The 22,422-nt window shown below is 42.3% G+C and overlaps 1 protein-coding gene across 1 annotated transcript in view; it reads left to right on the top strand.

Annotated features, from left to right (window-relative positions):
- LRP10 (LDL receptor related protein 10) overlaps window positions 1–22,219 on the top strand; it is a 244,297-nt gene extending 222,078 nt beyond the window's left edge. The window contains exon 8 of the mRNA XM_069238242.1: window positions 18,746–22,219. Within this exon, the coding sequence (XP_069094343.1) occupies window positions 18,746–19,444 (699 nt within the window). The 3' untranslated portion in view covers window positions 19,445–22,219. The remainder of the gene's footprint in view (window positions 1–18,745) is intronic.
- The last annotated feature ends 203 nt before the right edge of the window (window positions 22,220–22,422 follow it).

Below are 22,422 nucleotides of genomic sequence, written 5' to 3'. Positions count from 1 at the left end.
TATACTCGGCACCGAGATACTGGCTCCGACCAAACTCGCCACCGAGATACCGGCTCCAACCAAAGTCGGCACCCCGAAACCGAAAAAGGTGGCTTCGGAGCCGAAAAAGACTGCGGAAAAAGTTTCGGTGCCGAAACACCCAGCATCGGAACCGAAACAAGGCTCCTATTCCGAAGAACAAGGCCTTTCATCACAACTACAAGGCCATACATTTTGACAAGAATTAGAGCTGGGAGAGCCAGACTATACACAAAGAAGGCTCCATATTCAGAAAGACACAGGGAAAATAAGAACTCTTCCCCCTATTAAAATGAAAAGGAAACTTGCTTTCCAAGAAACAGAAAAACAGGCAAAAGTGGCTAAAGAAAAAACTCCACCACGTTTTTCGCCACAACCATCGCCACAGCACTCACCGCAACTGTCCCCAATTGCAACACCCCCAGTGATGCAATCTCCAACGCACACAGGGATGAGCCAGGATGACCCAGATGCATGGGATCTATACGATGCACCAGTATCTGACAATAGTCCGGATTGCTACCCGGCAAGACCGTCACCACCAGAAGACAGTACTGCTTACATGCAGGTGGTGTCCAGAGCAGCTACTTTTCACAATGTAGCACTGCATGCTGAACCTATTGAGGATGACTTGTTATTCAATACTTTGTCATCAACACACACCCAATACCAGAGTTAACAGGGATGCCAATGTTAACAGGGATGTTAAAACACGCAAAACAAGTGTTTCAAGACCCCGTCAAATGCAGAGCCATTACACCTAGGGTGGAAAAGAAGTATCAGCCTCCCCCTACGGAACCTGTGTACATCACGCAACAACTAACACCTGACTCAGTGGTAGTAGGCGCAGCCCGCAAAAGGGCAAACTCACAGACTTCTGGGAATGCACCACCACCCGACAAAGAAAGGCGAAAGTTTGATGCAGCGGGGAAAAGGGTTGCAGCACAGGCAGCCAATCAATGGCGCATTGCCAATTCACAGGCTTTATTGGCAAGATATGACAGGGCTCATTGGGATGAAATGCAGCATTTTATTGAACATCTTCCCAAGGAGTTTCAAAAGCGTGCACAGCAAGTGGTGGAGGAGGGCCAAAGTATCTCCAACAACCAGATACGATCGGCTATGGACGCAGCGGACACAGCCGCCAGAACTGTAAACACAGCGGTCACTATTCGGAGACACGCATGGCTACGCACCTCCGGATTTAAGCCAGAGATCCAGCAGGCTGTGCTTAATATGCCTTTTAATGGACAACAGTTGTTTGGGCCGGAGGTGGATACAGCTATAGAGAAGCTAAAGAAGGACACTGACACGGCCAAAGCCATGGGCGCGCTCTACTCCCCACAGAGCAGAGGCACCTTTAGGAAGCCACACTTTAGAGGGGGGTTTCGAGCCCAAAGCACAGAACCTTCAACCTCACAGGCCAGACCCACATACCAGGGCCAGTATCAAAGAGGAGGCTTTCAGGGACAATATAGAGGTGGACAGTTCCCTAAAACAAGAGGGAAATTCCAAAGCCCAAAGACCCCACAAACTAAACAGTGACTTCAATGTCACAAATCCCCAACACATAACACCAGTGGGGGGGAGACTCACAGATTATTACAAAAATTGGGAAGAAATAACTACAGACTCGTGGGTCCTAGCCATTATCCAACATGGTTATTGCATAGAATTCCTACAATTACCACCAAATGGGACTCCAAAAACACACATGTCCAAACAGCACTTGGATCTATTACGACTAGAAGTCCAAGCGTTGTTACAAAAAGAGGCAATAGAACTGGTACCCAACCATCAGAAAGGAACAGGTGTTTATTCCCTGTATTTTCTAATACCAAAAAAGGACAAAACTCTGAGACCCATCTTAGATCTCAGAACACTAAATCAAATCAGATCACTTTCACATGGTAACACTTCAAGACGTGATTCCCTTGCTCAAACAACACGACTACATGTCAACATTAGACCTCAAGGATGCTTACTTCCATATACCCATACATCCTTCACACAGGAAATACTTAAGGTTTGTAATCCAAGGAGTGCATTACCAATTCAAAGTGTTACCATTCGGGATAACAACAGCACCAAGGGTATTTACAAAATGCCTTGCAGCAGTAGCCACACATATCAGAAGACAGCACATACACGTATTCCCGGATCTAGACGATTGGTTAATAAAAAAAACCAGCACTCAGAAACAGTGTCTTCAACACACAAGATACCTCATAGAAACCCTTCACAAACTAGGGTTCTCAATAAACTACCTAAAATCACACTTACAACCGTGTCAAATACAACAATACTTAGAAGCAACAATCAACACAAAAAAAGGGATTGCCACTGCAAGTCCACAAAGGGTACAAGCATTCCAAAACGTTATACAAAGCATGCACCCAAACCAACAATATCAAGTAAAATTAGTGATGAAACTTCTAGGCATGATGTCTTCATGCATAGCCATTGTCCCAAACGCAAGATTACACATGCGGCCCTTATAGCAGTGCCTAGCGACACAATGGACACAAGCACAGGGTCAACTTCAAGATCTAGTGTTGATAGACCGCCAAACACACACCTCGCTTCAATGGTGGAATCCTATAAATTTAAACCAAGGGCGGCCTTTCCAAGACCCAGTGCCTCAATACGTGATCACAACAGATGCTTCCATGGTAGGATGGGGAGCACACCTCAACCAACACAGCATCCAGGGACAATGGGACACTCAGCAAAAACGACTTCATATAAATCATTTACAACTACTAGCAGTGTTTCTAGCATTGAAAGCATTTCAACCACTAATAGCCCACAAACACATTCTTGTCAAAACAGACAACATGACCACAATGTATTACCTAAACAAACAGGGAGGGACACACATCACAGCTGTGTCTCTTAGCACAAAAGATTTGGCATTGGGCGACTCACAATCCCATTCGCCTAATAGCACAATACATCCCAGGAATTCAAAACCAGTTAGCCGACAATCTCAGTCGAGATCACCAACAGATCCACAAATGGGAAATTCATCCCCAGATACTACAAACCTACTTCCAAAACTGGGGAACACCGCAAATAGACCTATTTGCAACAAAAGAAAAAGCAAAATGCCAAAACTTTGCATCCAGGTACCCATACCCTCACTCCAAGGGCAATGCGTTATGGATGAGTTGGTCAGGGATATTTGCTTACGCTTTTCCCCCTCTCCCACTCCTTCCATATCTAGTAAACAAATTGAGTCAAAACAAACTCAAACTAATACTAGTAGCACCAACTTGGGCACGCCAACCATAGTACACAACACTACTAGACCTGTCAGTAGTGCCTCATATCAAGCTACCAAACAGACCAGATCTGTTAACCCAACACAAACAACAGATCAGACACCCGAATCCAGCATCGCTCAATCTAGCAATCTGGCTCCTGAAGTCTTAGAATTTGGACATCTAGACCTTACACAAGAATGTATGGAGGTCATCAAACAGGCTAGGAAACCTACTACAAGACATTGCTACGCAAATTGTTTATTACTGTCATAATAATCAAATTCAACCATTACACGCGTCCCCGAAAAAAAATTTAAGCTACTTACTACACTTACAAAAGTCTAAGTTAGCTTTTTCAACCATTAAAATACATCTCACAGCCATTTCTGCCTATCTGCAAATTACACATTCAACATCACTCTTTAGAATCCCGGTCATAAAAGCATTCATGGAGGGTCTAAAAAGAATCATTCCCCCAAGAACACCACCAGTTCCTTCGTGGAACCTCAATATTGTATTAACACGACTCATGGGTCCACCATTTGAACCCATCCACTCTTGTGAAATGCAATACTTAACATGGAAAGTAGCCTTCCTAATAGCTGTAACATCTCTTAGAAGAGTAAGTGAAATACAAGCATTTACCATACAGGAACCCTTTATACAAATACACAAGCATAAAGTGGTTCTATGCACAAATCCCAAATTTTTACCAAAAGTTATATCAACGTTCCACTTAAATCAAACTGTGGAACTCCCAGTATTTTTTCCACAACCAGACTCTGTAGCTGAAAGAGCATTACATACATTAGACATCAAAAGGGCACTAATGTATTACATTGATAGAACCAAACAATTTTGCAAAACAAAACAATTGTTTGTAGCTTTTCAAAAACCACATGCAGGAAATCCAATATCCAAACAAGGCATTGTCAGATGTATAGTTAAGTGTATTCAAACCTGCTATGTTAAAGCAAAGAGAGAACTGCCTATTACACCAAAGGCACACTCCACTAGAAAGAAAGGCGCCACCATGGCCTTTCTAGGAAATATACCAATGACAGAAATATGTAAGGCAGCCACATGGTCTACGCCTCATACATTCACAAAACATTACTGTGTGGATGTGTTAACAACACAACAAGCCACAGTAGGGCAGGAAGTATTACGAACATTATTTCAAACAACTTCAACTCCTACAGGCTAAACCACCGCTTTTGGGGAGATAACTGCTTACTAGTCTATGCACAGCATGTGTATCTGCAGCTACACATGCCATCGAACGGAAAATGTCACTTACCCAGTGTACATCTGTTCGTGGCATGAGACGCTGCAGATTCACATGCGCCCTCCCACCCCCCCCGGGAACCTGTAGCCATTATAAGTTGATGAAAATAAACTTGTACATTTGTAAATTTGTAAATATATATATCACTTTTAGACACATTTTGTACATACATACTTACTCCATTGCATGGGCACTATTACTATATACACAACTCCTACCTCACCCTCTGCGGGGAAAACAATCTAAGATGGAGTCGACGCCCATGCGCAATGGAGCCGAAAGGGGAGGAGTCCCTCGATCTCGTGACTCGAAAAGACTTCTTTGAAGAAAAACAACTTGTAACACTCTGAGCCCAACACTAGATGGCAGGATAATGCACAGCATGTGAATCTGCAGCGTCTCATGCCACGAACAGATGTACACTGGGTAAGTGACATTTTCCATATATATATATATATATATATATATATATATATATATATATATATATATATTTATATATATATTTCTTTAGTTCCTTGTCTTGCTACTTATCGGAGTGCAAACGTGTTGTAACTACATTGTATCAGTTGTCAGTTCAGTGTCATTGTGTCGCATCTGCATGCCTTGCACTAGTGCTATACATTTGGTAGATACTCGTGAATACATTGTGCATTGGTTGATAGAATGTGAGACATGGCCTTTATTTAAAAACGTTGGACATCTCGTATTTTTGCAGTGAATGAACATGTGGCCGTTGGGTGGTCATTTAGGCTGCCTCCAAAATATATTCTATATATAAGACTATAGTTTAGGGGCATTTGACACTGCGCAGGAAAAGAGCGCAGAAAAAGTGGTCCTAGTGAAAGTCAGAACTCCTGTTGGAAAAAAAAAGAATAAGTGCAGTTGCCCACCCTAAGGTCACTGCTTGTGCTGCTCTGTCCTGCTGCTGCTGTTTTCTATGAACACATGCGCTGCCCCTTCGTCCCTTCTTCTGACAAAAATCCTAGCTAATCAGTATTTTTTGTATTGCTTTTATTGATCCCCCCCCCCACTAAGTTTGCACAGCACTTTATAAACACCAGGGCACACAGCGCTGCTGTATGTTCCAAATAAGCATTGTTCCACTGTCCACATTTATGTAGAGGTGGATTGATCCTTGTCTAGTGTGAATAGCTTCTCCAGTGCCGTTTTTCTTTTGTAGTTTGGTTTTCGTCGTTGACAATTTCAACAGTACAAAAGAAAAAGTACCATAATCATGAAGGAAAGAAGCTCCTGTTTGAGCTCCTGTTTGTTCTGCATGCGGATCTTACGTAGCCAACCAGTCCACATCAATGAATGGCTCAGCAGGAGGGTTGCTGGAAGTAAAGTGCCGAGCCTGCCCCTCTGGGCAGAGATTAGCCATTAGCATGTGAGCAGTGGCTTTCCTTGCTTGAAGGTGTTCCAGGGCCAAGGAGGGGCCTTGCGTGCCACTGGACTTTTGCCTTGGTAACAGTACCATTATCTAAATAAAAATGTTTGCATTTCTTTCGCAAATAGTGGTGCTGCTCAACAATAGCTATTACCAGTGGAGGCTCTTCTGCATTGGCTGAGGGGTGTTGTGCCCCTGGCTGAGCCAGCAGATGAAAAAAAGGATAGTTTGCTATTGTTTTATTTTTCATCATTTTTCATCTGCTGGCTCAGCCAGAAGAGTGTACAGGGAGGGTCAGGGCTGGGTCACTGGAGGTGGTAGGGGGGAGGAGGGGAGACTGCCCTAAGTATGTGTCTGAGGCTGGCCAAACACACATGCGCACTTAGGTTTCTCCAACCCGGCTGTATACACGGCTGGGCTGGAAAAACAGCACAGACCCCAGGTCTGTGTCTGAATAGCACTCCGAGCTACTTAGACCAATCCTGACGCTGCTTACATGCTACATTTCTGCCCCAGCATACCACAAGAGCAGCGAGGTGGAGGGAGACGCGGCGCAAGGGAAACAGTAAGTGTTTTGTGTTTTTTTTTTTTACAAAAATATGTTTTCCCCGTCGTCATTTCTCCCCACCCTCCCTTGACATATGCGGCCGCCGCTAGCTATTTCATGCAAAATGTACACCTATCCAGTCATTGTATCATCTTGAATGGAGGCACATCAATTAAATCCGGGGTCTCTAAAAAGAGTTTCAGAGATGAGCCGTGGCAAACACCTGCTCAAAAGATGGACTGACCAAGGCTTGGCTTGCAAAGAGGAATGTTTAATGGGGAAAGGTAGGTCTTCTTGATAACTGTTTTCCTCACTGTACTGAAAGCCTGAAAAATCCTTTCTGGTTAGTTGCCGAGGCAACACTTTAACCCATGATTATTCTTTACCAGGTGTGGGATATAACACGTCGTCAAGTTTTGGGGTGGATCATGATATGATGGTCGATGGTCGGGAGATGGGTGAGAAGAATGGTATGATGGTGTGGGATTGGATTGTCCCAGGGGTAGAGGGAATGAGGGTTACTGGAACCAGGTGTGAGGGTGAAACACGGTGTGATACGCCGTGTTTGTTGTAATAAGAGAAAAACAGATTTGTCCTCAAAGCATTTTACTAGCGTTAATCAAACGTATGCAAAGCTTGTTTATGGCAAAATTCTGAAAACAATCTCTAAACATTTCCTTCGGGAAAAGGAAAATGCAAACCTTAATTGGAATATGATGCATGTCAAAATTAGGAGTAATAGTGCAAACAGGAGGGCAGAGAACCCTCTATGATCTCCAGACAGCACGTGCAGTTTTACATTATATAGCAGAGCCATTGGAATTATGCGATTTGGTGCCCTAGCGTTTTCCTTAAAATTATGGACTCGCCTCATTTGCTACGTAGTTCATCATTTGCTGCATAATCGGCAGTTTATAGCAAAAAAAATCGTTTCTAGCTCAAACGGTTCAAAGGTTACTAAAAAAAACACTAGTGTTGCTGCACAGTAAAAGGCCCTTCACAAAGGTTGACTGCTAACTTTTCTGTTGCTTGTTTCTGTATTTGGGTGTCAGAGTTTGCCCTGGAAGTGTTCCCATTTGAAAAAAGGCCAAAATAATGAGGTTATACTAAAAAAGAAAAGGCACATTACTCTGCATAATTAGCCTTTTCTTGCCACATAATTTAGTCAGCCCTGCTGCATAATTTGGTCCTTCCCTGGCCCGTAATTCCAGCTGCCCTGATATTTGGTAAGAGATTGTATAGCTTACCATGCTGATGTGGTAAAGCTACACTACATTACAACTGGTGTTAGTAGTGCCGTTTTGCCAGGCGTGTTATCACATGTGTGGCTCACGGTGACTCATTGGACAGGACTAGCCAACCTTCCCCACATAATACACAAGATTACGCAATTAACACACCAAATTGCTGCTTCATTGTCTTTCGAGCAGTATTTCCTGCCACACATCAGAACGAATGACAACGCAAAAAAGCACCGCAAGGCATGGGAATTTTATCAACCCATTTTAAAATCCCACGCTAACTCCATGTAGATCCCAAATTCCAAACTCGTCTACGGGGATCAAAAAGCCTATAACTGCAGCCAATCCGATAAACCAGGTGCAGCCATTTTCTATCCACCTAAAAGTTAAATTTTATTCCATCTTAATGTAAGCTTAAAGTGCACTGTTGTCTTTTTTTTTTTTTCTGGGGGGGAGGGCGGGAGGTCACGTGTAGTTTTCCCGAAGGAAACGGGAGCCTTTGTAGAGAAAAGAAAAACGCACAGGTTTCTCCTTTCATTACCTCTAAATTGTAGTTGCAAGAGTGAAGGTGTGCGAGACACCAAAATATACCATTAAGTGCACAAACACAGACTTGTTTGCCATGCTTGAAGGTTTGCAGGCATATTTCATATTGTCATTGCTGTCTTGAGTGAACGCTGATGAAGTAATAGTGTTTGAACACCATGCAATCAAGTAATATTTGGTATCATCAGGAGGTTGTTTTTGGAGAAGATAAGCCTTTTCTCGTTTCTGGATCTGAAGCACGTCGTGGAGTTCACAAGCAGAATCTATTTTGCTGTCGAGGATTTAATTCCAAGTATGGTAGTCAATCCGTTTCATCTTTTTAGTTTGGACTGCAATTTAAAATGGGTTGTTACAGTGCTTTAAAAGAGCCCCCGTCTTGGGATGCCGCCTCCACCCGTGTGTGAAGCCTGAGCAGCAATGTGCTGGAGATACCATCTGGGTGTTTTAGCTAAACTGATTTGTTCACAGTTGGGCATCGTTTACTGACACACTAACCAAACTAAGTTATCCCCAGGTTTATTGACCCTTCAACGTGTTGGCTGACATGACTAACCTGGTGAGAGAATCCGTCCATAATTTCAACGAATGATTACATTGTTATTTTCCTAAGCTCATTGCTAGCCTTGGCACTCCTGACAATAGAGATCCGCAGTCGGGCAAAGACAGCTCAGCCCTTGAAAAATTATGTTTTTACGTTTTCAGGGAGTACAAGATGATCCTAAGTGGTTTGTTAGGTAGGTCGAAGGAAGTGTGTGCACTTAACGCAAAGTGAAATGTTGGTCGTCAGCCGGTTAGATTATAGACGGGGTCAGAAGCACCCAGCATCAAAAAGGGAAGTCCAGTTTACTTCTCATTGTTTAATTTATACAAAAAAACACAAAGTACCACGCTAAATACAATCGTTATCAGTAATGATGTATTAAAATCTTTAGAGAATCGACAACAATTACGAATCTAACGTCTATAGATTTTGAATGCTTATTATTGATACTGACACGGGTATTTAATGTAAAGTTTGTATTAACCAAAACAATAAAGAGAAATACATTAGAAAGTGAGAAAGAAGGTATGACCTAAATGGCTATAGGTCATGTGATGACAGGTGGACTTGGGAATTATGTTTGCCCAACCCTGCGTCGGGTTTTCCTATTTGAAACTCTCACAGATTAAGACTACGCATTTGTTCGAACTATAGCGTCTTTTCAGGCGCAGACAATATAAGGAAGTTCCCCTCGGCAATTAAAGGAAGATGCTAAAAATATATTCCAGGAATAGCTTATGTCGCTCTTGTATGGAAAGATGAAGGACTTTGTTATATATTTTTTTATCTGTGAGAAGAGTGTGTATGTTGCATACATTGTCAAATATGCATCTTGCTTCGATGCAGTGATGGCACTCGATAATAATACTAATGAAAAATAAAAACCAAAACTATGGAGTGAACATCGACGCTGAATTGGTGAAATTTCTTGTCATAGTAACTCAGTGGTACTCGTTTTATGGATGTTTGAAGTCTGAAAAACGAATTTGGCCCTTTTGTAGCTATAACCTGTGACCTTCGGGTCTCTGTGGGCACTTGAGCCTCTAAGCTGTCTTAGTAACTTCTAAATGTCTTTAAATGTTGACAGCAAATAAAACTGTTTGCTGTATCCACTGAAGAGAGCAGTGGAGCACAGAACATGGATGGAAGCCCTCTGATATGATCCAGAAATTCCTAGGGTGTAAAGATGTAGTGTTCTCAAGTAGCAGTGTCTCCAGCTCCTTTCTGAATTGCAATGGGTGAGCGAAGTTCTGATGCAATTCAGCTCTTTAGCTCAGAGTGTTCGCTCTTTGGTGATAGTTGTTCTTAGTGTTTATTACCCTTGGGTTGGTATGTTTAGGCCTTTGATGTGACATTTCACAACATAAATGAGTTTCAGGAGAGGGTCAATATGGTGTTATTGAGGCTGTAAAGGAGGGTATTGGCTCCATGTGGTTGCAGGAGTAATAAGGCTTGGCCCGCTGTTTGGAATTCTGATTTGGGAAAGAATGCTTTCACTTTGAGGCATCTACTAAATTCTCCAACTGGATGACACCAGATCAGATAGTGCCTCTTTGTAAGGGTAAAGCTAGTTCTCCAGTAATGGGGTATCTTTCATAGATTCACATGCTTGAATCATTCCCTGTCGTCGAAGTGGGAGTCCCACTGTACCATAGTAAGCAGTATATACTAGTATATTAGGCTGTAAAGGCAATACAAAATTCAGCTTAATAGCCTATCTATGTCCTTAAAAAAATTAATGGACCAAAGTTGAACAATGACCAATCAGGCGACAGCACCCTTTAGAACATTCCCAAAAGAGGCATCTTCCCTCAGATTTTCTTACCACATGTTGTGTGACAGGGAGTCTCCCTGAGCTCTGCTCAGTTTTCTTCACTGTTTCTACTAGAATACTTCCAGTAGTGTTCCAGTATTTCAGAAGTGATGAAAAAAGGATTATTTCGACCCTGTGGCAAAAAGAGGCTGCATTCAGAGGATCCACACACAGAATGTATCTATTGCCGTCACCGGTTCACCAGAAAAAGACTGCAAAATTTGCAGAACCCTTTCTACAAAGACACTTAAGGATATAGAAGGACGTCTTTTGCTTTGGCTGCAAAAGCTAAAAATAAAGACTGTGGTCATATCTGAAGAGGAGGATAGTGACTCTTCGATCACCTCTCAACCAAGATCTAGGAAGAGGGGAGAGGTCACAACATGGGTCACCCCAAAGACATAAAAAAGCCTTCAGAAATCCCCACCATCTAGTGTCTAAAGGTTCCTCTCATGAGGAAATAGGTGGACTAGAATTGAGATCAGAGCCTACCAGTCCCTCTGTGGTATAATATCTATCAAGCCTCTAAAATCCTCTTCTGAGCCAGTGAGGAAAAGGAAAAAAAATGGACAGATTCATCATCAATGACTGCGTTGTCATTAAAATCATCGTCGACAATGGTGAAAGTTAAGATGATTCGTGTGTCTCCGACGACCAGATCACCGACGTCTACATCGTCAACAACTACTGCATCGGTGACGATGACAGCGACCACATGGTCAACAACTACGTTTACGACAATACTACCGTCAACAAAGACCACATTGTCGACAAAGACTCCACCGTCGACTAAACGCATACTGTCGACGAGCATATTATCGGGAGATGACAGCGACCACATCCTCAACAACTACAACGTTTACGACGATACTACCGTCAACGAAGACCACACTGTCGAAGAAGACTCCACCGCGACTAAACGCGTACTGTCGACAAAGACCACACTGTCGACGAACGTATCATCGGGAGAAGAGAGTCCATGTTGACGGCATTACCGATGATACTGTCGACAATGACATTGTTTACAAGACCAACATCTTTACAAATAGAAGGAGTAGTTTCCAAATCTGTGTTTGTCCCTCCATCGACCACGTCCTCGAAGAGGCTGTAATCTACACCTTTAGTACTGCAACCAGAAATTACTTCATCTAGCAAGATGTCCCCTTTACCAGGAAGATAAAGAAGAGTATTATGAGTCTGTGTATCAAGGCAGTCAATATGGTAGTCAGTTACATCAGCCTGTGGATCTATCTCATTACCTACCACCAGAGAATATGATTCAGGTACCAGCATTCCTGGTTCAAGACCTACAGGGTATGCTTCATGATTATTATAGACGTTTCCCAATGCCTGCAGGAGTGCAGTTTGCCCCTGAACCTCCTCCCCCTGTCGTTCAGTCATCGCAGTCAGTGCTGCCACAGTCTCCAAGAACACCTATTGCTATGCCTCCTAAGGATGACCCAACATCTTCTTGTTCTTAGGAGGATGACAGAGACAGAGAAGAAGGTGAGATTCATCACTCATGGGCTATTATCCGAGTGGGATGAGTATCTTATTCCATCACCTTCTCCTCCGGCACCACAACCAGTTGACTGTTCACCTGAGGATATTGGTGGATTTCACATTCTCACTGAAAGAGCAGCAACACGGTTTCACTTACGGATAACAATAAAGCAATCTGATTGTTTCCTTATGATTTTAAAGAACAGGCTAGCAATCCTCCAATATCGAAAGACACCCTTTCGTGGCGTACGGTTATGTGGATCATACTTCTTTCGAGGTTGATATCAGCAGTATCAGTCATACTCCTCCTTCCAACAGCCTTTCCGTCCAGGTTTTCAACAGGGGCAAACCTATTGGGCACCACCATCAGCAGCTTACTCCAAACAACAGCCTTAGGGGAAAGAAAACCGCTTCGACCACTGATAACACGAGGAAGCAATGACACCCTTTCAGTAACGGTTACTTCCTCTAAGGAATGCCATCAAATAAGAGCCAGAATTTCGAGCTACAAAGCCCAGTGGAAGAGCATCACAACAGACAAATGGGGCCTAGACCTCATCAAATATGGACTTGCATTGGAGTTCACCGAAATTCCACCTCATACATCACCAACACAATTCCTGCCTTCCCACCTCAGTCTTCTCTGCAAGGAAACATTGGCTATGTTGGCCAAAGTTGGCATAGAAGTTCCATCTTCACAAAGCGGAAGGGGTTTCTGTTCTCGTTTTTTTTCCTGATCTTCCAGAAATTAGGAGAATGGTGTCCCATTCTGGATCTCAGAAAAATCAACAAGTACCTCAAAAATAATCTTTTCATATGATTACACTCCAGGAGATTCTCAATCTTCTCAACCACAGAGATTTTATTACAACACTCTATCTCTAAGATGCTTGCTTCCATATTCCCATACTTCCCAAGCATTGAAATTTTCTCCTGATCAGTTCAAAGTGCACCCGTTTGGTCTAAGGTCCACACCCCAGATATTTACACAATGTCTCACTCCAGTGGCGAGTTACTTACATCAAAAGGGCATCCACGTTTTGATATGATGGTCAGGGATCTTTGCCTATGCTTTTCCCCTTGATCTCTTATTCCCAGGCTCATCAGGAAGATGGAGAGAACCTTGCTGGCTAATGCTGACCACTCCTCGTTGGCCCAGACAAAATTGGTTGACAGTGCTCCTTTTGCTGTCGGAGGAGCCTCATATACAGTCCAAGCCTCAGAAGGGTCTGTTATCAATGAATTGCGGGCAGGTTCTTCAACCAGACCTGATTTATCAGCCTGGCTCCTGAACACAATGAACTCCAACATCTAGATATTCCTCAGGAGTGTAGGGATATCCTTCCAAAAGCTAGTGCTGAGGCAACAAATAAGACCTATCATTTGAAATGGAAGCAGTTCTGTTTATGGTGTCAAAGCTCAAATGCGCATCCTTTCTCTTTACTTCCTGAGCATGTGTTGCCATTGCTACTCTCTCTTGCCAAAGCAGGTCTGGCACATTCTTCTATCAGAGTACATTTGGCAGCGATTTCTAGATACAGAAGGGTCATTTCACTTTGGTCAAACAGACTAATTCAGCAAATTCTCCAGGGGCTATTCACAATATTTCCCTCAATATGATTGCCTCCACCAGTATGGCAGCTTAACGTTGTGCTATCACATCTTATGAAATACACCCTTCGAACCAGTTCATAAGGCAGATCTTAAATTCTTGATATGGAAGCTTGCCTTACTTTTGGCTTTAACTTCAGCAAGGAGAGTAAACTACAGGCATTCACACTTAAAGAGCCTTTTCTTCAGTTCAAGCATAATAAGAATATTATCCTTTGGACTAATCATAGTTTCATACCTAAATTACAGACGGACTTCCATCTCAATGAACCTGGAGTTCTTCATACCTTTTTCCAATGCCTGTGGAAAGAACTTTTCATACTCTTGATGTAAAAACATTCTTAAGGTTCTATATACAGCATTCAAAGGACTTCCACAAATGGAAACATTTGTTTGTGGCATACGGTAGCCATGATAAGGCAGGTCTGGTTACTAAAGCCACCAGTGCAAGGTGGATTGCATCAGCAATACAGCTCTGTCACTCAAAGGATGGCAGGACCCTTCATTCTGAAGCCAAGGCATATTCCACTAGAGCAGTGTAGACTACAGAGACTCTGTTTGCTGGGGTTTCAATTTAAAGTATCTGCTGAGTAAGCATATTTTCATGCATCATTACTGTCTAGATACTGATCACAGCAGTGATGCAGCAGTGGGTCAAGGGTTACTTCAGCATCTTTCCCAATAAGGTGAGCCTTTTCTTACTATATAATGTATATTGTTGTCCCCATCATCCGATATTTTATGCATGTGGATCTTATATATATATATATATATATATATTTTTTTTTTTACTGCTAGCTAGTCTGATTCAAGTATGTGAATCTATGAAAGATACCAATACTGGAGTACGGGAGTTACAGGTAAGTAAGAAACTCTTTTGTGCTGATTCATTTGCTGCATATTATGATGACTAACTAAAAACACTCAAAAAACAGGTGTAACAAGCTTAATGTGCCAGGCATAAGGACAACTTAATACTAATATGAGAGCGCAGTAATGCTCTGATAGGAATTGTTGTCATGCATAAATAAAGAAAGCTTGCACAAATTACAAAATGTCTTCGACATCGGACTCCTCTAAAAAGCATTTAAGGATTGTCACAGGTAACCAACCCAATATTTAATTACACCTCAGTCACAGCATCAAAGAATCTATGCAGCTATTGTGCTTGTTTTTTCACCAAAATAGAGCTTATTAGCTCTTTTACCCATCTTCTGCCTCTTGCATATACTTTTCCATCTGCAGTCCTAATTATAGTCTAGTTTTGCGGACCTACGCCCCAAAACCTTGAGCAGATTTTCTTTAAGATGAATTCCTTTACACCTCCCTACTGCATCCATGTCTGGTCATAGCCTAAATACTTGTCTAAATATCTATTCTGGCTCCGCTCACTAAGATTTTAACCCTATGACTTACCCCGGTAGCAAATTCTCAATTTTCCAGCTTTGTTGAACAGCACTCTTTGCTTGGTCCGGCTCAGTTGGGCTTCTGGCCATCCTATAGAACTATGGAGTCCATCTTAGCATGTTCCTTAGATGGTTATCTTCGATGTGGGAGGACCATGGATTATGTTCCTCCTACAAATGTCTGCCACTTTATACACTACCCTCCTTTTCCATCCAGTCAAGAGTGAGCAAGCTGGGTATTGTGAGCAGCCCCTTAGTAGCCAAGCTTCTTTTCTGAGTGGAGACTTGCAGTTGCTTTGCCTTACTCCATGTCTCCATTTAATAATTTCATGGATTCTAATTTCTTGATAGGCCAAGGAGACACATCCCATTGTGCATGCACAACCTTTATAGCACACCTCTCCCCTGCTGTTTAATTTTAGTTGTCTCTTGTGTCTTCAAGAGGTTTATTTCTGGATGCAGACAAATTACTTTGAAATAAACTCTGTGAAAACAGATTATTTTGTGGTTCCCCAGTCTTTGTGGTGTCATGTCTGGTGGTTGGCGTCCTTGAGCACTCCACTGGGCCTGATTGCCCAACACACAACTTGGGAATTAGTTTTAACCACAAACTATCTCTTTCTCCTCGGCTAAATACACGGACTTCCTCCTATTTTTACACTCTTAGAATGTTGAGATTTTTTCCAATACTGCTTATAGCTCACTGCAGTGATATTACTTAAGCCCTCATAGCAGCCAGTGTAGACTTTAGCAATGCAGTTTGTTTAGGCAATACTGTCCACCGTATGCAGGTCATACAAAACGTGGCACACTGCTTGTTCTCAGTCTACCATGAAGCGGTCATATTACTGAAAATCTCCAGATGCTTCATTGACTAGGCATACAAGCGTATTCTTCTAAAACCTTATGAATTTGTCATTAAGCCTTACAGTAACCAGGGACAGCGCATCGCAGTTTCTGTCAGACATTACTTTTCTAGTATGTATACTCAGATTTGAATCTGCTGATTTGCCTTCAGTTAGTGGGGTTCAGGCAGGTGGGCACTCATTCTCTTTTTGTTTCACTGCATAAATCTAGGACACCTTTCTCATCTGCAATCAGTCAACTATTTACACTTCCATAAGTTACTCAAGACCTGGCTTTTTTCTTCGGCAGTCTTCTTTTAGGCATAATTTACAGACAACTGTCAGCAGAAATTATCAGTGCAAAGATGTCCGGTTTAGGTCATAAAGATATTGCTCTATAAAGATGTTTCATTCATTCATTCTTTAATTTTCTTCGGGAGGAACACATGCTATGATGCTTTCTTGTTTTCTTGCCGATGTGTTCTTCGAAAGAGCGTTCAGTGTCCAGGGTGAATCTAAGTGATTTTTAGTTTGGTGTCTACTAGGTGGTCGAGTTATACAGGTTGCTTTGAGAGAGTCAGATTTTATTTTGTGGTTGGTTGTTGCTACTGTCAAACAGCACGAATTATGTCTCAGTTGGGTAGGCTGTTGATGTCCAGTTCAGAATATTCTAGAGGCAAGTTTAGAAATTTCAAACATTGAGTAGTGGCGATTTTCAGGTATAATTGTGTGTTGCTAACGCCTTGATGGATCTTGATGCTGCTGTTAGTGAGTAGGGCACAATATATTCCCCATAGATATTGATGGTGATGGGGGGGGCAAGATGAAACCCAAGACTACTCCATTAAAAATAAGTAACTTCTGGAATCTTGATGTTCTTCAGGGGTGAACGAGTGATGGTGTCCAGGGGACCACTGAAGGACGATATTAGGTTCATTCTTGTTTTTCATTGTGTGAATTAGTGCTTATTGGTAGAATGTGCCAAATGTTGAGCGAGATTAAGTAAGAATGAGTGGCCGGGGTTCATTCTTGACAGTGATCGTGTTTTGTTAACTATCTGAATGATAGTCGCCTCTGTGCTGCAGCCTGGTTTTAAGCCAAATTGGCAGGCCTGGAGAAGGTAGGTTCTTAGTGATCCGGATTAGGAATTATATTTACTGTTTTTTATATTTGTTGTGATGAATGGCAGTTGGGTGATATTTGCAGTAGTTGATGAGATAGCCTTGGCTCACGGTGGGCTTCTTATGGAGGGGATCTGACCTGTTTTGAGATCATATGTGAATGTTTCTTGATTGATGGTGTGTTGAAAATATTGATGAAGGTCATGAAGACGAAGGCAAGGTTGCACAATAGAAGATGTTAAAATGTCATCTTCATAGGTGGTTGATTTGAAGAAGTTGATATCAGTGAAGTCATAGTGCTGGAGGAGGTTAAAGGCTTTCTATTTGAGGGTTGAGAAGGGTTTGTAGGCAGGGTCAATTTCTGTTCGGTTTTGTTGGTGTGTGTTCTGTTTTTGTGCATCTTCTAGATTAACGCTGATCTAGAAGAAAAATAGAAGAGAAGTAAAACTGTTTCGAGTGGGAAGCACTGTAGTGCCCTATCCATTTGTGGAAATGTAATCTTGTTATATTTGCATACATCTAAATGGTTACATGTATAGTCTAGAAATTGGGTAATACTTGCCATTTTTTTTCTTTTAGCTGTATATATCCCGCATTTATATAGGCAATGAAATCTTTCATCCGGTAAATCCAAACAGTACACAGATATCACAAATGTATTGGGTTTGCGAGTCCTCAGGGTGTGCTTATTCTAATGGGCCTCGTTGTAATTGTATAACTGTGACAGAATATTACTGGGCTGATCTTTGTCCATGTGTGGTAGACACTATTCAAAGTGTCTTTCGAAAAATAAATCCAATTTTCCAACTCCATAAGATATCTGTAACACAAAGGCGTGCACCTCAGTTACTCTTTAAAAAAAAATGCTGTGACTTCGCTCTCCCACTGTTGCCACGTCACAGTGCACGTTCATGTGGCACCCTAACCTGGCACGAGTATTACTGTGTAAAATTCTGCAATGCACCTACAGTCTGCAGCTACCTCAATCGCATAAAATATGTGACAGGTATGAAATTTTTATTAAAGGTATTGTCCAGGACGTGAATTTTCAGTCACGATGTACTAACGCAGAAAATACCTAAATGCTGAGCATTGCCCTACCGTTTTGTAATTGAAACTATGATCTGTTTTCAGTGTGCCCGTGCTCTATGCATGCTAATGTATACATTCACCCAACACTACATTCTTCAATATAACAGATGTAAGTTGTCTACTACTTTCGCTTAGAGTTGCATAGTGTTTCAATCCTAGAGGGTCTCGTGGAAGCGAGCAGAAAGTGACATAGTGTCAGTTAATGACTACAGTTTACGTTATTTAAGCGTTAGAGACTTGTGCTCTGATTGACGCAATCTAAGTGTGGAACTATTGTGTAGCTACAAGCCAATCCTTAATGTAAAACAAATACTGCAGAATGTGTAAACTTTCATCACAGAGAGGCGCATTGAGACGGTCCAGATAGGTTATTATTTAGGGGACTGACTTTTTTTAAACATACATTATAGAAAGGAGTGATATATTGGAGTCGATGCGAAATTTTTATGTGGAAAGGTTTTTCTGTATTTACGTTATAATTTCCTTAATGTATCTCCCTTTTGTTGCCTTTCCACAGAATTCCTTACTGGGGAATATAAGGGCGTTCCTGCAGATTTTGCGACAGGACCAGTCGCAGGCTGCGCCAAACCGCAGGAGGCGTCGCGGACGTCACGCCCGCCGAGTTCTGCGACGCCTGAGGCGATGGGGCCTCCTGCCCAGGTCCACCGTTGCCTCAGGCTTTGGTGGCTCTGACGCCACCCCTGGGCACCAGCCACCATCAGTTGCCACAGAAGTCGCCGACACAACAGATGTCCCAACCAACCGTCAAGCAGTGGCCTCACTTTCCGAAACAGGCAACACCAGTGAGGCTCCGCCTCTGCCCACAAAACTCCCGCCTCCATCAGCAGACGCGTCAGATTCTCTTGCTGTGCAAGAACCTGTTACACCCCGAGGCATGACAGCTCCTCGAGGCACTGAGCAGCACCCATCTGTGGCCTTCAACTTCGGTGTCACCCTCTCCGATGTAGTCCAAGCCTTGCGAGGGCGCCTCTTCTCACAACAGTCCAGCATGTCTCTTGGGAACCCAGAAATGCTCCTACCGACACAGCACATCCTTCCCGCGGATGACGACGATGAAGTGCTGTTACTGCCACTAGCTGAGGCTCGTGTATATCCACCCCAGCAGGTAGCTGGGGAGACCCTGCCATTGAATCCCTCTCTCACATCGCAAGGCCACGCTGACAATGACGACGATGTCCTGCTTCTGCCTTGTTAATTCGAAACAGATGCAGTCACTGGGAGGGGAGTGAATGTTTGTGCACTAGTTGGGCCACCGCCGAGGCCAGGGGAGGTAATAAAACACAGTAAGCAACATCACATTTGCCAATAAGGCCTACCGTCAGCACTAGGTGAGGGAGTCAGCTCCTCAAAAAGCACTTTGGTGGTTTCAGAAAGTCCCGCACTTCCAGCTGTTGAAAACTCCTCTCCCACGTCTTTTCCCTTTCTTTCATTTTGCACTCTGGACTGATTCATTTTCCTTACGAGTCACAGTAAAATGTTCCCCGTCTGCCATTTTTAAACTTTTGAATCAGATGGCATAGTGGGTTAATGCAAAGAGAAATGTGCACCTTGTGAGACATGTATAGACCTAGTGAGGAGGCCAAGTGGGTTCATGTAGGTCAGTGATTATCGTTTGTACTTAAGATATCTGTTGTGATTATCGTGTGTAATGCAAACATCTATAGGACTGGGAGGGTTACAGAATCACATTGTGGTGAAAGCTGAGTGTGAGAGATTTGATTGGCTGCTGGGACTGCTACGCCATTTAAGGAAGATGAAATTACTACGATCGAGTTGGGTATTAACACTTTAATTCGAAAGGCGATTGTGGCAGAAACACAATATAGGTTTATATGGTTAATATCTGACGGGTTTTCATGTTTTTTTGTCTGTTCAACGTTCCTTTGTATTTTTAAATTGTTTTTAATCATACCAATTTTTGCACGTCTGTTCTGTTTTTTCTTTAGCTTACACTTTCATTTTTATGTTTTGTATTTTCATTTTTCCTTTTGGCTATGGTTATTTTCTCTTCAGTTTCTTGTTTTATTTCAAGTTTTAGTGGTTAATGTCTCGAGTGATTTCGCCCCCACTCCCCCAAATAGGGGAAGATTGCCAGCCTTTGTCTGCCAAATTAGAGAAATAGGAATGGTGGTCTTACCTGTGTGAGGTGATTCTTTTTTTAACCTCTCTGCAGTTGTGGGTAGGTTGCCTGACCTAATAGAAAAATGTATATGCCTTTACGGATTGTATCCGAAGTGTGGGTTAAAGGTTTGATTCTATCTGCAGGCCATCTCTCCCTTCCATCGTTCGAGGTCTGTACCAAGAGCACCATCGAGTAATAATAATGCCTACAATATATTTAAATAACGAAGAACTAGATAACTTGGTGGTGGACACTATAATTGATTAAACCAATCAACGCCAATTGTGGAGTGTTTTTTCTCCAGCCTCTCACAGTTGGTGTTCAAAGTACATTTTTTTCCCTGTTATCCGTTTTTTGGGCAAATTAGATGGGGTGTTTCTAATTTTATAGTAAATATACGAAGTATGGTGATCCTAGGATTCTCTTTTTTAAAACTTTTTCAGCGTGTGGCATTGTCCTCAGATTCCCAAAAGGTGGTGCCATTGACTCTTGATAAGAAGGAACGTTGATGGTGTAATGAAAAACATTCACTTTACAATCTTTACACCAAAGCCACGGAGCTGCGATTTTCTTAATGTTTTCAGTTTAAAAAATCAAGGTGAGGTGGATTTTTACGGGGAAGTTGAATATTTGTAACCCGGTTTATAGATGTTTTTAAGTATCCTGTGTTATGAGGAAATTGTAATTCAAATCTGGGGAGCAATAATACAGAGCCAATGGACTCGCTATTTGCCTCCTTGTTTCATGGCAGTCATGAAGTGAAATAAAATGCTGCATAGGATGCAGAACTGCGATGGCGACAGAAAGTTAAACTTGAAATGATAAAACGAGAATAAGGCTATATCAATATATTTTTGTAAGGGGGTGACAGTGGACATGGTAGGACATTTGTTCCCACTCAGATGTATCTCGCTGAAGAAACACCACTACTTGAGTGGACTAATAGCGGCTTCTGTTTTTCTTAATGTCAAGTTCTGACGGTTATTATAGCCATTAGCATTGCGTTGTAGTATTCGGAAACTTTCCACATATGTCCATCGCACACAGAATCTGATTCTGGTTGTGACAATGTGGTTGCTTTAAAGTGAGTTGTGGTGGGATGTCGGGAGTACTGTGCGCTGGCCTGCAAATAATTTGTCCAGTGGGGACCCTTATGCAGCAGTGGCATCCAGTGGCCATTTGCAGCCTGACTGTTCAGCTTAGGTCCTGACGGAGGCATAGAGGCACCACTGCTGCTGGGACCTTAAGTGTTGCTTGACTGGGAGGATTAAAGCATGTAGAAGCACTGGCTACTCCCAGTACCCTCTCAGAGTCTGACATTAACCGTGGTCCTGGAGGGAGTACAGATACTCGGATGCAGCTGTGACACCCAGTGGCCAGTAAATTTATGGCAGTAGTCAAGGATCTGGGGGTGACATAAATCAAATACATTGAAGCGCCATTCACAGGTTAGCATTGACTGATGGTATGATGCTAGCAGACATCTGTGCAATAGCAGATATATATCGGTTCATTGCAGCAGAGAAATGATTTTTAGAGGAAACAATCGCTATCTAGTTCAATGTCATGATTATTTTTTAGATTTCAAAGCAGAAAATAAACTTGCAAAATTGCAAATTTTACTTTTCCTGACATACATTAATTTTTTTTAAGTAGAAGTTTAGATGTCAAAGCTCAGGGAAGTCTTTCAGCCTTTGTGACCTGTGTGAAGTCGTTCTCTTGTAATTACACTCTGCTTAAAGCTGATTAATGTGCTGTGATCAATCGTTGTGGACCGATTGGGGCACACTGATGCTCTGTGAATAATCAAGAAGTAAAGAAAAATATAAAAATTTAATTGCATATCTTTTTTCGCCTCCTGCTTTTTTCTTTTCTTATTCCTCTGCTTTGGCTGCCCAGCTGGTTAAAAAGGGTCCGAACTGGTATGAGATTAAGTGTACCATAGTTCTAATTGTCCAGAACACGTCCTATTTATTCACATTGGCCTCTCTGTGGAATGAGGTGTTTTAGCTGTAAGTAAGAGGGCCACTCTGCATTCCAGTCTACATGTG

The sequence above is a fragment of the Pleurodeles waltl genome, chromosome 6, assembly GCF_031143425.1.
Source record: "Pleurodeles waltl isolate 20211129_DDA chromosome 6, aPleWal1.hap1.20221129, whole genome shotgun sequence".
Lineage (NCBI taxonomy): Eukaryota > Metazoa > Chordata > Amphibia > Caudata > Salamandridae > Pleurodeles > Pleurodeles waltl.
This window is presented reverse-complemented; position numbering and strand designations above follow the sequence as displayed.